Here is a 15,813-nt window from a genome sequence, read left to right on the forward strand (position 1 = left end):
GAAATGCAGATTTTCCTTCATGATTAGATCCAACAGAGGTCTCTGTGACAGATGGGGAAAGCGGGTGCCCAGGGCTGAGCCATGGCAGCCTGCAGCGTGATGCTCTGGACAGGCTCCAAGCGTGCGCTCGCTCATGGAACGCATCCAGCCGTGTGGTGCTGCAGAGTCTCCCCGGCGTGGTGGGGTCAGTGCCTCCTGTCGGTCTCCTATCCTTTCTTGGCACAGAGACAATCAACATCTCAGCCCTCATTTAGCCCTGGAGAGTGAGTGGTGATGTTCAAGCTGGCAGACGTGCAGCTGCCGCGTGGGCAGGTAACAGATCTCAGTGGTAAGTGGTTTGCAGGCAAACTGGAAAACTGTGCTGTTTAAGGAGTTGCAGAGCAGTGTCCCTGGAAAATAGCTGAAATCTGGCCTGTGGCCAAGGTGAAACTGGAACTGAGATGAGGCTTTGTCTCAAAGATGCTGGCTCCAGTTGCAGGGGAACATGTGGACTCCTGGCCATGGCGTTTGCCACCTGCCCTTAGTGGCATGCTCATGTTGGCCCAGTCAGCCAATATGGCCACATTTTGTGCTGCATTCAGGAAGAAAATAGAAACCAATCTGGATGGGGAACAGCAAGAGCTCTGAACCCTGTGAGTGTGGACAGTCAGCTTTCACTGCGGGCATTGAGCTGATGCAGAGGTGTGGACATCAATCCCAACGACTCCAGGGTGGGATCCTCCACTGTCTAGGGCAAGTGGCTTCTGCTCAAGGTTGGAAATTACAGGGAGAATCAGTCGCTCCAGGGACAGTGATGTGTGATCTGTTCACGAGAGGACTTCAGGCTGTTGGCACCGAGAGGCACAAGCTCTTGATGAGGAATGGCGACTGTATTGCTCACGTTGCTGTGACACCCTTGACAATACTAAAAAAACCCAAGTGCCTGCAAATAATCTCTGGACACAGCTATGTGGAGATGTACAAAATTGCCCATCTAGGACAGGCCAGGGATTTACAGACACTTGCAGCAGCAGCGAGTTATGAATGTGGGTCCTAGCATGCTCTGCTAGAAACAAGGCTCTAGGGCACACTTCCTTGCCACCCCCAGCAATGGCAGTGACTATTGACAGCTGCTGCTGTGACTTGTATTCTAGAAACCTCGGTAAGATCAGAGCTGATGAAGCAGAAGCTGGGGAGGCAGGTTTCTGCACCTGATCAATGTGCTTTATTTGCAGTCTGTGCTTCCTGCTGACTCCCTTTTGCATGTCTGCAGAGATCACACTGGGACCAGACTGCTGGGGCAAGCTGAGATGGGTGCCTGTGTTTGGGCAGCATCTCAAACCCTTGGTACTGGGTGCGGTCTCAGCACCCACAGATGTCCACTGGGGATTATACACCCACAGAGAGCCTGTAGGACTGGGTCTTCAGAGACCGCTTACTCCTTGTAATTCGAAAAAGCACAGTATTTTCTCACTAAATTTGGCACAGCAGAGGCACAGAGGATGGGGAAAAGCCCAGGCAGGGTGTGTGTCTCAGCCTTGTGCGGGTCCCTGTGAGGATGACAGTGAGCAGGAGCTGTACTGTGACGTGGCCTGCTTGGGGGGGCACTGCCAGCCCCTCTGCAGGACTCTTCTGGCCGTTGCTCCAGCTGCGAGCAGCTCTGCATGAGCCTGCGCATGAACGCGTGCGTGTGCCTAGAGTCCTTGCTAAGGTAGTAAATAATAGGATTACAGAGTTTGTCAAACTTGAGTCTCCCAGGCATTCTGCTGGAGCTTTTCCAAAGCCTGCAACTGAAGTGCAGGACTCTGCATGCTGAGATCCATGCTGACTTCAGCCCACAAAGCACATTTCTAGCAGGAGGCTCCAGGCTCCCAGGAAGCCTCTGAGATATGGTGTGGCTGCAGATGCAGCTTAAACAATGCCTTTGCACAGTAGATGTCATGAGTTTGTTTCATGTAATATAAATGAGATGACAATTGTACTATCATTACTGTTTTAAGTTGAAAAACAAAGCAGAGTGCAGTTAGTGAGATTGGAAGTTAGGTGGTGTTGCTATTGTCCCTTCACAAGAAGCATACCTGTGTTAATGTTTTTCTGTGTTGGACATGAGTATCAAGCCCTATTGTAAAAGCACAGAATTGAATTGAACTAAAATAAAAAAAAAACCTTTTTTTAATCAAATACACACTGCAGACATTGCCATTTAAGAATTAGCTTTGTAGTCTTAATTTAACACCTGGCTCTTAAACTATTCACATAGGCTGCTTTTATAGGAGGTGTTTATGGTGTTGACTGAAGACTAGCAGATGTTTCTTTTCCTTCTGTGATAAGGGTCTAAAAAAGTTATACAAATTCTACATTTAAGAAAATACAATTTCCACTTTGAGTTTCATAATTTCAGTTGATCTGTGGTCATAAAATATTGTAATCTATATTGTTTCCAGAAAATTGCCCTTTTGGTAAGGTCTTCTAGCATGTTAACATGCAGCACAACTCCAGTGGTTCTGGCCTGGTATCTTATCTTGACATTCCTACTGAAAATCGTAACGCTGAGGAGTTAGCATTATGCTTAGAGGATAATTTGAATCAATAGCTGATAATTCAAAAGAAATTTGCTAGCTTTGCAAAACTTTCAACCTTACAAATTGCTGAATGGTTTTCTTATCATAGTGCCTCACTATGACTGGGAGATGATGCCAGGAAATCATGTTTGAACAAAACCTTTGTGTTTTTTCTGTGGAGGAGTTAAACATTTGATGCTTGTTCTCCTCAGTCTCAAGCAGTAAAGAAAGTATTTCTACAAAAATGATTTCTACATCATCCTAGACAGAACAGAACACTTACTGCAGGATGCTAGGAACAAGCAAGGAACTGAACACTGAGACTGGTCTTCATGCAGCCCATTCAGTATCCATTATATCATCTCCACTGTAGTATTAACTGCCTGATACACATTAGTTTAAATTAAGTGATGTGCAAATATGCCACATAATAAATTACACTAGTTTAAATGGAAGTGAGTTCCAAATATTTAAAATCAGAGGGAAAGGTACTAAAGCTGTCAGAGTAGGTGAAAGATTAAGCAATTCATAGATCCTTGTGAGCTTAAAGCAAACCTCTTGAACTAGTCATTTGCTTCTTTTGGATTTCTCCCTTTAGGTTTCTACAGTATTTCATTCGATATACATGTATGAGTGTTACTTCTGTCTGTAGGATCAGGGGAAAGGAGGAGGAGAAATGCATTGATCAAGGTGATATAAAAATTACACATGGGTACTCAGTTTGTGCATGTGTGTATGTGCACGTGCATTTGTGAACAGACACGACTACAGTCTTTTAATCTGCTAATCAGCAGGTCCTGACTGGAGAAATTGGCTAAAAAATTTTGTGTCAAAATTGTTATTTCACTTAAATTGGAATATGCCACAGAAGAATCTCTGATGTAAGCACTCAATTAAAGAAAACAATACGTCCAGTTCCAAAATGACATTTCAAAACAGAAACCTATTGTTTAATTTAGTAAATACTCCTTTGAAAATCCTTAAATTTTTGGCCAACTATTTCAAAAGCCTTCTTTGCCTCCACTGTGTTTTCCATGGGAGGTACTGCAGTGTCCTGCTCTGCTTACTCAGGGACAGATTTGAACCCTGTCTAACAGTGATCTTCAAAGCAAGCAGCCCTGTCTGTATTAACTTGCGGCCCTTCACCTTGGCCTCAGTCCACCCCTCTGCATGAAAGGAGAGTAATCAATGTCTTGAAGGCATTTCCAACTCAAAATGGTCAAGACATCTAAGTATCTTGTAGGAAACTCAACATCTATGTGGTTTTGCAGTGGAAAATGAACTACTTTTCCCCATTTCTAGTCACATGGGCATAGACAAAACATTTAAAAGGAACTTACAGGACTTTGTCTTTCCCTATTCCACATATACTATGTTGAGTATAAAGCCATCAGTAGCTACTGAGTAATATTGGAAACACTTCTGCATCCCTAGATGTGCCTGTGTGTTTCTTGTTCTTCTTGAAAAAGATAGATTAACCAGGCATATGCTAACATTAGATGTGGTGTAGCGACTTAGGTGTTACATCAGACTTATGAGCATGCTGGCTTGAACCAAAATCTCCTGAGCCAAACAGTACTTTAAAGACTGTGTTTGAGTTAACCTGTTTGGGTACTGCCATAACAGAGAGGATTCTTAGCATTGAACTGCATAGGAGTTGGCTCATGTGGTGGTCACAGGAGTAGCTGGACATTAACAAAGGAGGTGTTGGAGGAGAAAGAACTCCACGAGGCTAGAAGTGATGATGGGTACTCTGGTACTGATTGAGCACATCATGCCCAGTTTATTCTGACATGGTGTTCACTCTTTTTCTAGCAGATGATAGGAATCAGGGCGTCTCCAGTATTCACATGCCAATTCCTTGGCAGCGATAATCAAATGTCACAGGAATCCTTTTGGGGGATGTGCACCCCCCATTATGAATGATGGATTTGTAACTCAGTTATTCTTCCATGAATTACTTGCCAATCCTGTCCAGCTTGGAGGCTCTCCTTTCCTTTCATGTGGAACCTGCCACTGTCACTGTGCCTTTGTCCCTTTCAGGCAAAGTTGCTTTTTTGTCACTTCAGGACAAAGTCTCTGCAGTCTCACAGAGACTTAAGCCAATGAGTTCTTGGCAGGCAGACATTGCCCGAGGCAGAGGTGAAACCTATGCACTGAGCTATTTGCCTGGTGGCCCAGCAGGGTTCAAGGTGCTCCTCACTACCTAGAAGGCTCTATATGGTCTTGGCCTGGGCTTGCTTTCCTTCTCTTGAGAGCTGGCCACAGCTAAAGTCAGTGGAGGGTTTGAGCCCTACTGTGGTGTTAAGGAAGATGCTCTTTTCAATGGCATTGGACTATATGATCTTTGCTGGGGTGTAAAATAGCCCGATGATGGTGTCCAGGGCACAAGGTACAGGACTCGTGCACTAGAGGTGTTAGAGAAGGTTAAGGTTTGAAAGCTGGTGTGGTACTGTACATGGTTAATGACTTGGGAAGATCATGAAGAAAAGAAAGAGCAAGTGTGAAAGCAGAACTTTTGAAAGATGTTTTATGTATGTTGGATTCACACTCTGAGGTAATTCAGAGCCAGCATTGCCTGCTTCTGGACTTGATAGACAATCCTAAAAAGATAAATAACCCACAGTAATGTTTCTAGCTGCCTTGTACAATTTTCTCATGGGTCCTGCGAAGCTCAGTTTGGGAGTTTTGTAGGACTGGAAATGTGATGATTCTTCCAACTGTTGCATTGCATTTAGAATAAATTACTTTTTTGCTCTTTATCATCTCCCAACAGGCAGCTGCAGAGTTTGGGTTTTCACTTTGCAAACAAGTCAGTACCTAAATTCTTTTCTTCCTTTCCCAGCACTTTGTGGCTCCAGAGATTTTGGAATCTACATTACCATGTAAATGCTACTAAAGCCATGTCATCTGCTTTTTGTGAACATGCAGGTATTCAGGAGTAGAATTACTAACATGGGGTTGGTTTTGGTGTTTCTTTTTCACTTTAAGCTTTTTAAATCCACAAGTAAATATAGTGATTTGATTTGCCAGAAGCAAGTATTCCTGTAACTTGATCGGACCTCAGGATCTTTGAGAAAAACCACATGCCATTTAGCCTCTTTCTATACAGAGGAATTTGGACAATTCATCATTATACTCAGGGCCTTATTAGTTGACAGAAGGGTTAACTGACCTTCAAACAGGAACTCAACAGTTTGCCTGCAGGGAACATATTCCGTGGTGAGTTGACTACTTAAGCACTTTCGATGTAAAGTAAAAACAATCTCTTGTGTCAGGGTATAATTCAAAGAACAAAGGACCGTTTTGCTCAATTGTCCAAGCAGCAGAAGTTATTTTTGTCTCTTGCCTATCACATTCACATTGTACAAGAAAGTCGTTTTGTTGAAGAGCGATTTGTTCTGCTGAGGCTCTTTGTGTGATTTTTGAACTGAAGACCACCACTGTGTTCTGGCATTGAAGCCAACAATGTACAATCTTGAAAACAGCTTTGTGTTTTGCCCCTTTTTCAAGGGGGCATGTGCTTGGGGTGTGTGAATCGATTTATGGGCCTTTTTGAGCCGTTTAACCTCCTTCAAGGATGCCTAGTAAATGGATATGTAAGTGAAGTATCACAGTCCTTTTCCTGTTTAAGGAATGTGCTCTTGACCCGCTTCGGGTGTATTCTGCCGTGATGATAGTTAGAAAACGTGCATGTTTTCAAAGCCTCTCTTTCTGTTGTTTGCTACCATCTCTTTATTAAAAGCTTTGCGTGTTGGTGGTGCCCTCTGCTGCCGCTGCCTCCTGTGTAATTAAGGAGGAGAGGTCAAGTGGCAGCCCCGCTGCATGGAAACGCTTCTCCTGATAGCATTATTGTGTACAAAGCATGTCTGTGCTTTTAGAAATGACAGTGCCTCAGTAAGTTAATTAAGTAACTTCTCTCCATGGTGAGTTAGTACCAAAGAAGCGAATTTCAGGAAGGTATGAATATTAACTCCCAAGCTGATGCTCTAAGTGTGCAATAATTAAAAAAAAAAAAAAACCAACAAAAAAAAAACCCAACAAAAAATTACAGTGTTAATCATCCTCATTCCCATTTGAGGGTAACAAACAGTGTGTAGGCTCTTGGTCATTAGCACCTCAGGGCTAACAGGGCTGCCCATGACCACATTCTTTGTTCTATTATACTTTTCACTGCCAGATTTTTTCTCATTTTCTGTGTACCCAAAATGTCAGCCCAGGGCCAGATTCTTTGATGTGTATTGTGAATGTTTTCCCACCGTCGGTGGCAGGAGCATGTCCTGAGCCAGTCCCTGTACCTCTGCATAGAAGATCTCTCAAGGGCTGTTATTCCATAGATTTTCCCTTTTCTTATTTGAAGCCACCTCAGCTTTTAGCACCCCCACTGTCTAGTGGAAGGAAGCTCCACCACTTAACTAAGTGCTGTGTAATCAACTATCTCCTTTTAGTGTGCTGTTTGTGGGAGGTGCAGGGGAAGGTGATTGGGTTTTTATCTGCTGGGTTCCTCAGTTACCCTTACTCCTGTGCTGGGGGGGACAGTAAATAGTTGTTCCTAGTTCCCTTTTCCCATTTTGCTCATGTTTCGTGCACAGACTCTCTGATGTGTGTCTGCCTGTTTCTTTTCCTGTGTGGAGAGTCTTGCTCTACTCACTCTTCATTGTAGGAGTGAAAGTGGGATCTTTGTCTTTAGTTGCTATCCAGTTGACATCCAAACACTGAAAGAAGTGGTGTCCATCCTTGCTCCATTATTGTTCCTGTTTCTGAGATGTCCAAATCCTGGTCTCTTTCTAGAGTTCTTTCCCTGTCTCTTTCCCCTTTCACACTCAAACCTGCTTCCCCTGTACCCAAGTGATACATCCATAATTAGCTTTTTATAATCCAGGCACTGACCACTTCTGCACTCATTTCACCACTTTATTTATAACTGGTTTTTTTTCCCCCACCCTGCCAATGTCACTGTCATTTCCCTCTCCGTAGTCTCCACATGTGCCTTTTTCTCCTTCCAGCATGTGATTGCAACCCTCATGGCATCCAGACACCGCAGTGTGACCGTGCCACTGGGCAGTGCATTTGCAATGAAGGAGTAGAAGGGCCGCGCTGCGACAAGTGCTCCCGGGGCTACTCGGGCTTCTTCCCCAACTGCGTGCCCTGCCACCAGTGCTTCGCCCTCTGGGATGTGATCATCAGCGAGCTGGCTAATAAGACCCAGCAGTTCCTGGACAGGGCTAATACCCTCAAAATCACCGGAGTCACCGGCCCATACCAGCAGACACTCACCACGCTGGAGGAGAAGCTCAGTGAAATTAAAACCATCGTCACTCAAAATCCAGCAGCCGAGCCCCTGAAGAACATTGGAAATCTCTTCGAGGAAGCAGAGTGAGTACAGTTGCAGTTACATGGATAAGTCTAGCGTGAGAAGGAGTGGGAGTTCCAGTGAGATGGAATTTACTTGAGTGACTGATGTCCCCATGCTGGTCTGAGGACACTCTGGCTCCACTCCTTTGGCTGGGCGAGGTACGCTGTGCCAGCGTGTCCTGGCGCTGGTGGAGCTCCTGGCCGTGCTGAGCACTGGCAGTGAGCATCCATCCCACAGTGAGCTTCCATTCCACAGCAGAAACCCAGAAATGTGGCTGGGGCTGGCAGGAGCCGTGCAGCTGCCACGTGCTGGGCAGGGGTTGTCCTGCTCCCACTGCTCTCCAGGCAGCTAATTACCAGGGAGCCACTCATGCTTGCCTTGTGCTGCCCTGGGGCAAAGGACAAACACTGCTATTATGTGAGAGAATGAAGAGAGGGAGAGATTAAATTCCTGGATTTCCATGTGTTGCTGATGAGTTGGAAACTCCTTTCTGAATTCTGAGCATGTTGGGGGGGGGAAGTATCAGCTTTATAATAAGGATTGTTTCCATTTTTCTCAGGGTTAGGAGCCTTGTATTTTGTTTTAGGGCTAAGCATACAAAAGATAGTTGTCTGTGCTTTTAGAAATGGGTCAGTCTAACATTAAGTAGGATTAGAGATGCTTTCTAGCCCTGTCTACAACTGTTCCAACTTGTTTATGCATTATAAAGGGGACTGCACAAAGCAAAGGGCTGAGGATTAAAGTACAAATGTCTCAATCAGGAATAGCTTGTGCCCTACAGCTCCCTCTCTCCAGCTGGAGAACTGGGGGTCGCTGCTGCTTTTGGACTCTGTGTATACTGAGGTAGGTCAGAGCAGCTGAGGAGCTGCTTTTCCTTAAAACACATATATGTGCATCTGTTCTTGCTCCTCTCTGATTGTATAGAAGAATACTGGGCTTAGGAGGAGTCCTGGAAAACAGCAGGCTGTTGGGCTTTTGAGAGCTGTAAATTTGTCTTAGAGCTTAAATACTGCCTGATTCTTTCAGAATGCTGGGTTTGGTGTGATCACCATGGATGGGAATAGTTTCCTATGCCCACTTCTGTTCTGCAGCAGCCTTGACATGTAACATTCACTTGCTTTTCCTTTTAGGGTTATCCCACTAGCTAAAGCCTGCTCTGTGGCTCACTGAGGCCACGCTGAATGCTGAGGGCGGGATCTTTACAGACAAGTTAAAAGAATCCATTGTGTTAAGACTCAGGCTCTCCCCTGGCCCTCGCCTGCTTCCTGAAGTTCAAATCTGTCCCATGAGCTCGTAGTAATCAAAACTGCATTTGTAGCTGTGTGGGATGGGAAGCAAATTATGTATGGATCATAGTAGTCAACTCTGACCTATGCAGTTGCCATGATACAAGATCATTACACCAGTCCTCTGGAATCTGCCTCCAGTTAATCTTACACAAAGCAGCTGTTTTCTGAGCAATTTGGTGCTTTGAGTTTATAAATGTGCTGCAGATTAAAAAGTAGTTTTGTGTGATAAAGGAAACAAAACAGTATTCTAGGTAGGCATGTTGTTACAAATCACTTAGAGCTCCAGTGAGGGAGTACACTCCTACCGTGGCAGAAGCGAGGTACAGCTCTAGCCACCACCCTTCAGTGAAGCATCAAGGCTTACAACCCTTCCTTCCCCCACTGTTGAGTCCTGTGCTTGTTTTACAGAAAGCTTACAGCAGATGTTACAGTTAAGATAGCTGACATAGAAGAAAACCTGTCAGCGTTAGCAGCAAAGAGCAACAGCACAGACACTGACCTGAGCGCGCTGGAGACAGATGCCAAAAGCCTCGACCACGTCGTGAAAGAACTTGCAGAACAGCTAGAGTTCATCAAGATCTCTGATGTTCGGGGTGAGTGTCACAGGGAGGGGCAGAAAGCACTGGGGTGGCTAAAGACTTAATTAGTGCATGGTTTTAAATACTAGGTTAATCTTCTAACTTGTAGTAAAACACAGTTCCTAGGAGGACAGCTTCTTTCTGTGCATTAGCAGAGTTGCTGATACAGCAGGAATTTTTGTCCCCTCACCCTGTCTCTCTCCCATCTGCACATTGCAAAGCTGACTTATTCTTGGGGCACAGAATTACCTTAAAGTATGTTGCTTGACAAATTTTAGATGAGACACAATGGCATAAAGTGCACCACAGATTCCAAAATACGCCTGGACATCACCCTTGCTCTCCCTGGTCTGTTAAATGGCTGTTTCTGTTTGAAAAAAATGGGTCTTTGTGACTAAGAGTACACTGTAAAGGGCCCAGTTCTTCTGAGCCACCCAAACCTTGCATGCCTATTAACACACTGAAATGTGCCAAGAATCAAAATTTGTTGGAGAAAGAGGAATGTCACCAAATTATTTGGAAATTTGGAAAGCTGACTTCAAAGAAATCATTTGTTAATTTTTCTTTTAAATTTCCTAGTTTGTAGGAAGTCTGAAATTGTTTCCAGTGAACATGGGATATTGCAGAGTGAGGCAAGTGGGATATAGAACAGGGGAGTCCCTGACTTGTGGCATTCTGCAAAGGAAAGCTGCCCCAAGGTGCAGAGTATGGCTATCCCCACAGGGTCCCTCACACCCGCTCAAGGCCTCTCCAGGAGTTGTGCCAAACTAACAGTTCTGTAAGTCAGCACCTCTCATCAAGCAGTTGTTTCTTGAGAAAGCTCTGACCAGTTTCCAGGCAGTGGCTCCATAAGCCAGACATCCCAGAGCACACAATAAGAATTAATAGGATAAGTGAATCCTTAGAAAACAGACTGTTCCTCTAAAAAACCTAAAATGATCTCCTGGATCTCCTTTTGACCTTAAGGCAAGCTGAATTCAGTCACTAGAGTCAGAGAAAGGCTTAACTTCCAAGTCCAACTTGACACACTGTCCACCATCAAAAAAGCAAGCTTTTTTTTCTACAACAGGTTGAATTCTGTCAACCTAGCAATGGCACTGAACACGGCTGCAAAGGTCAGCGTTTCATTTAATGTGATGTGAGATATCGTAACCCTGATGTGTCATCTGCTAACATCTATAATACACATTACTTTGGGTTACTAGCAGATTTCTCATCAGCTCCATCTGATTTCTACAGGAGCCTTGGATAGTATCACCAAGTATTTCCAGATGTCCCTGGAGGCAGAGGAGAGGGTCAATGCCTCCACTGTTGATCCCGATAGCGCCGTGGAGCTGTCAGCACAAACGCGGCAGGAAGTGGAAGACTTAATCAATGAGAAGGAGGCCCAGTTCAAGGCTAAACAAGAGGAGCAATCGCGCCTTCTAGATGAACTCGCAGGCAAGCTGCAGAGTCTGGATCTCTCCGAGGTGGCTGAGAAGGTACACAGCTGAACACAGCTGAGAATCACTGGGATAAAACCTGCAGCAAAAATAAAGCTGGGTTTGTGAAGACGCAACAGGCAGGGAGGAACTGTAGGGCGTGACAGCGTGAGATATGCAGCTTGTTGATGAAAAATGCGCATTGCTTGGTTGGTGGGGTATTCTGTGGGCTAGAACTGGGCCATGTAATCAGCAGGCTCTGAGACCTACTGGCTTTCAAGCACCAGCCTTTCTTGTTGGTCTCCCCCCTACCCTTCCCAGCTCAAAAAAGCACCGGCCTTTTTATCACTCCTGCCTTAACCCAGTGCCCTTTGCCGTGGACAGAGCTCCCACATGTAGAAAAGCATAGCAAATCTGCTGGGCTGAGAGCCATCTGATGAGCTCTTAAACCCATCCTGAGTTCAGTGCTTGCTTTCTCTAGGCTTTCCTCTTCCTTTCTGCAGTTCTGTAGGGAACATGCTGGGCCTGTACGGTGCCCAGCCAGGCAGCATTTCTGCTTGCACTGACAGGCTGCCCACCTCATCATCACCACAGGCTCATCTCCCTCCTGCCTGAGACAAAGCAGAACTTAACAGGGAGCTGGAGTCAAAAGGGCATTTTCTCTGTTGAAGCTGCCTACTCATCTGTAAATACCATCAAGGGTGGCTTTTTCTTGGGAGAGGCTGGGTGTTCCCTCAGTTTCACTTTGAAGTTGTCCAGCTGCATTCAGAGAACAATCCCTAAACAGTCCCCGGGGAAGGCAGGCTGCAGGGGACCACTCATTAAATCCCCGGGGAAGGCCAGGCCTGTGTTAGAGGGTGAGTTCTTCACACACTGAATTGTCCCTTCCTTAACAAGGAGCCATCCCTCCCACTCCCCCAGCCCTCTGTTTTTCTCTGGAGGCAAGAAAGAGAGATCTTTTTGTTTAGCTTTCCTTCCCCTACATTCCTGCCTGACTGTTCTTGAGGTCTGAAAATCTTGGGTAGATGTTTATCAAGACAGTAAACACCAAGTTGCTTCGAGGTGTAATCATGAGACACACAGAGCCACACACACAAAAAAAATCTTTCTGCTTTCTAGCTACTGCTGGGTTGCATGCCAAACAGGTAAGAGGGACTCATTTACACTTCACAGGAGACAGCTGCAGTTAACTTGGCACAGCCCCCAGGTTATCCCAGGGAGATTTTTTGGCTGCAAAACCTCAGTGACTATCATTTGGCAAAAAGGGAGTGGGGGCTTGAAAAGTGAAAAGAACCTCACAAGAATGGGGAGTTTTCTCATATTGCCTCCTCTGTTATGTCATTGCCAAACACTGACCAAGTAGTGGATAATTCTCAGTACAAAGGTGCTGATGGAAATAGATTTGCTTTTTAAAAAAAAAAACCCTCTGAAATTTTCTGGTACAGCAGTGTCCTACTCCAGCCCCCCCCACAGTTCAGCAATGGAAATCAGGCTGTGACTGCTTCCCTTGTCTAATGTGTCCCTGCAGACGTGTGGCACTGCTCCGGGAGCCTCCTGTGCCGAGTCCGAGTGCGGCGGCTTGAACTGTCGGACGGAGGAAGGGAAGAAGAAGTGTGGAGGCCCCGGCTGCGAGGGGCTGGTGACCGTAGCTCACAACGCCTGGCAGAAAGCTATGGATTTTGACAGAGACATCCTCAGTGCATTAGCAGAAGTTGAGCAACTCTCTAGAATGGTAATGTGCCAAAGCCATTGTTAGATATTAAAAAAGAAAAAAACCCTTTCGCTTGTAACACAGATTGAGAGGCTAATTGACAAAGTATGTGCTGGCTTACTTCGGAATACTTTGAGTTGCGTAACCTCAACATGCTTGTAAAAATCCTCAGCAAGGGAGCTTGCTAAAGTGAAGCTTCATGGATAACTAAACATCAGCCTGAGTTGTTTAAACTAGCACTGGGGGTATGGATCAGGGCCAGCTTCTAAGTGTTCTGTGAGTTTTATGAGAAAAAGCATTCCTCATTACTATTACCTCTAACTCCAACAGAATTGTTTTAAAACAGGCCTTAAAGCATGACAAGATATGCAATCAAGCCTTCCATTTTCCTCTCTTTAGGTTTCTGAGGCGAAACAGAGAGCTGATGAAGCAAAACAAAATGCACAAGCAGTTTTGCTCAAAACCAATGCTACAAAAGAACAAGTGGACAGAAGCAATGAAGATCTGAGAAATCTTATTAAGCAGATTAGAGACTTCCTAATGCGTAAAACCCTTACATTTTATTTTGATTCTGGCTTTGTGAAAACTGTTTTTAGATCTATATCATCCTCCAAGGGTTAATGCAATAGTTGTGTTATTGTTCCCCGCCCCCCCCCAGACTTAGTGTCTATGATGAAATCTGGAAACTCGAGAAAACGAAGACAATAGGAAAGTGAGAGCAAACTGTGACATGTTCTTTTGTGCATTTCAGCTGAGGCTGTTGTAGTGCTGTACTTAGCCAAGTATGTTCATAAGTTCTGGCTAGAAAGACAAAGTAGTATTAAAGGGGAAGAAAGTCAGAAACTGTGAATTTATCTCTCTGTAAGAAAGCACGTAAAGGTTAAATGAAAGCCTTGTTTGCCAGCAAGCAGCAGCATGGCAAACCCATTCCTTCCCTGTTTGCACAGGGCTGAGTATGCGTTAGCACAAATACATTTACGTGCAGCTGTTGGCTTTGTTTCCTGGGGCTCAGGTCCCCCCCAGCTAATCACCAAGATCTTCAAATGGCTTCCAAGAGAGCTATGCCAGCAGGGCCTCCACACCTGCTGGACCTCTCCCAAGAGGGAATTTCCACCCTAAGGAAGCAGTTTTAACACCTTGATTTTCCATAAGTCTGTGGGAAGAAGTTTTCCTGTGATTTTCCTTCTTTAGGGAGCAGCTGGACAAGAACTTGAGTACTGAGACTTGACAGAGGGAAGCTTTTACTCACATCTTTGTTATTTGTGTCCATTTACTAGAAGACAGTGCTGACCTGGATAGCATCGAGGCAGTGGCTAATGAAGTGCTGAACATGGAGATGCCAAGCACTCCCCAGCAGCTGCAAGCCCTGACAGAAGATATTCGCGAGCGTGTGGAAAGCCTCTCTGATGTTGAGGTCATTCTGCAGCAAAGCGCTGGAGACATTGCCAGAGCAGAAATGCTGCTGGAGGAAGCTAAAAAAGCAAGGTACGCAGCCCTGTTTCATCTCATTGTATGAGAAAGTGCAGTTTAACTTTCCCTGATGTAGATTTTCATTCCTTCACTAAGGGGCAAAAATGTTCCTTTGCAGTAGGTGGGTTTTTTCCAGTTCCAAAGTAAAAGCAGTTTTAGCATTAACAGAGTCTTTCTTGCTCCACAGCAAAGGTGCAACAGATGTTAAAGTCACTGCAGACATGGTGAAAGCAGCACTGGAAGAAGCTGAAAAAGCTCAAAATGCAGCTGAAAAAGCCATCAAACAAGCTGATGAAGATATTAAAGGAACTCAAGACCTGCTGACCTCAGTGAGTTTTTTATGACTATTTCTTATGCTATAGAAACAGCACCAAGCCTGATACTTGGAAACTGATGTAAGCCTGCCTAGGGAAGGCTCTCGGGTACTGCAAAGCAAAAACTGCACTTAAAATGGATCTAAACCATTCCTGCCTTCACATCAACTTTTGAGTGAGTATGACAAATGCTAGGGGACTATTTGCTCACAAAAACCCCAGTCAGACAACAACAACCAACCACAAAAAAACCCAAACCAAACTGAACCAAAAATCAAAAGGCTTTTCTCACCCCATATCCTGCACCATCCAAGTAAAACGAGCAGGATTGTAACCTTCTAAAGTTAAGGCAAGCCACACCGGTCATGTATTGGTGTAGCTGTGCAAAGTGTCATCCACCACTGCAGCGTCAGACTAAAATAAACGAATGCTGGATTGAAGTGGCAAGTGCTGTAATCTTGTCAGATAAAGTATTTTCAAATTTCATCTCAAGGCCCTCAGGACACCATAGTGCTATCTATACCCATGAAGCTTGGCCAGTTTAGAAGCTTCACAAGTCCATTATCACAGGCTGAAGTCAAACGTCTGAAGTTTTCTCAGCAGATTAGGCAACTCTTGCATGTATAATGCAATCAAATCGTTTTTCACCATGTTCAATAATGCTTTTGCAGCCTCATATGTACTGTTTTCAAGCAGTGGGCTTTTTCACCCTGACTGCGATTGGCCATTTTTAGCAAAACTAAAACAACTGTTTTTTTAAATCAGATCTATGGACATAAACTAATTAGCTGAGCAGAGTATATCCAGAAAGTTTAGTAGTATATCCGGTGTCTTTTGAAAGTGTAACTCTCATCCTTCTTTCTATTAGATTGAATCTGAAAATGCAGCATCTGCAGAAACACTGAACAACGCTACCTTACGTCTGTTTGAACTAGAGAGGAGTGTTGAAGACCTTAAGCAAAAAGCTGCTACAAATTCAGAGAATGTGGACAACATAGAAGACAAAATTATTACTGCAAAACAAAATGCTGAAGAAGTTAAAGAGGTGAGAAGCTCAGGAAAGATGCTAAGGGAATACCAGGAATGTTCCTTTAGCTTTGGCTAAAGGAACATCAGTGAAAACATGTGATCCAT

At 44.7% G+C, this 15,813-nt stretch overlaps 1 protein-coding gene across 1 annotated transcript in view; it reads left to right on the forward strand.

The window, feature by feature from the left end:
- The window catches only part of LAMB1 (laminin subunit beta 1), a 43,176-nt gene that overhangs the window by 24,687 nt on the left and 2,676 nt on the right, over positions 1–15,813 (forward strand). Inside the window, exons 24-31 of the mRNA XM_027731971.2 lie at positions 7,547–7,916; positions 9,594–9,778; positions 11,003–11,244; positions 12,713–12,916; positions 13,295–13,439; positions 14,173–14,380; positions 14,553–14,694; positions 15,548–15,724. Coding sequence (XP_027587772.2) covers positions 7,547–7,916; positions 9,594–9,778; positions 11,003–11,244; positions 12,713–12,916; positions 13,295–13,439; positions 14,173–14,380; positions 14,553–14,694; positions 15,548–15,724 — 1,673 coding nt within the window. The remainder of the gene's footprint in view (positions 1–7,546; positions 7,917–9,593; positions 9,779–11,002; positions 11,245–12,712; positions 12,917–13,294; positions 13,440–14,172; positions 14,381–14,552; positions 14,695–15,547; positions 15,725–15,813) is intronic.

This window comes from Pipra filicauda, unplaced genomic scaffold (assembly GCF_003945595.2).
Source record: "Pipra filicauda isolate LSUMZ 115617 unplaced genomic scaffold, ASM394559v2 scaffold167_size3244652_pilon, whole genome shotgun sequence".
NCBI lineage: Eukaryota > Metazoa > Chordata > Aves > Passeriformes > Pipridae > Pipra > Pipra filicauda.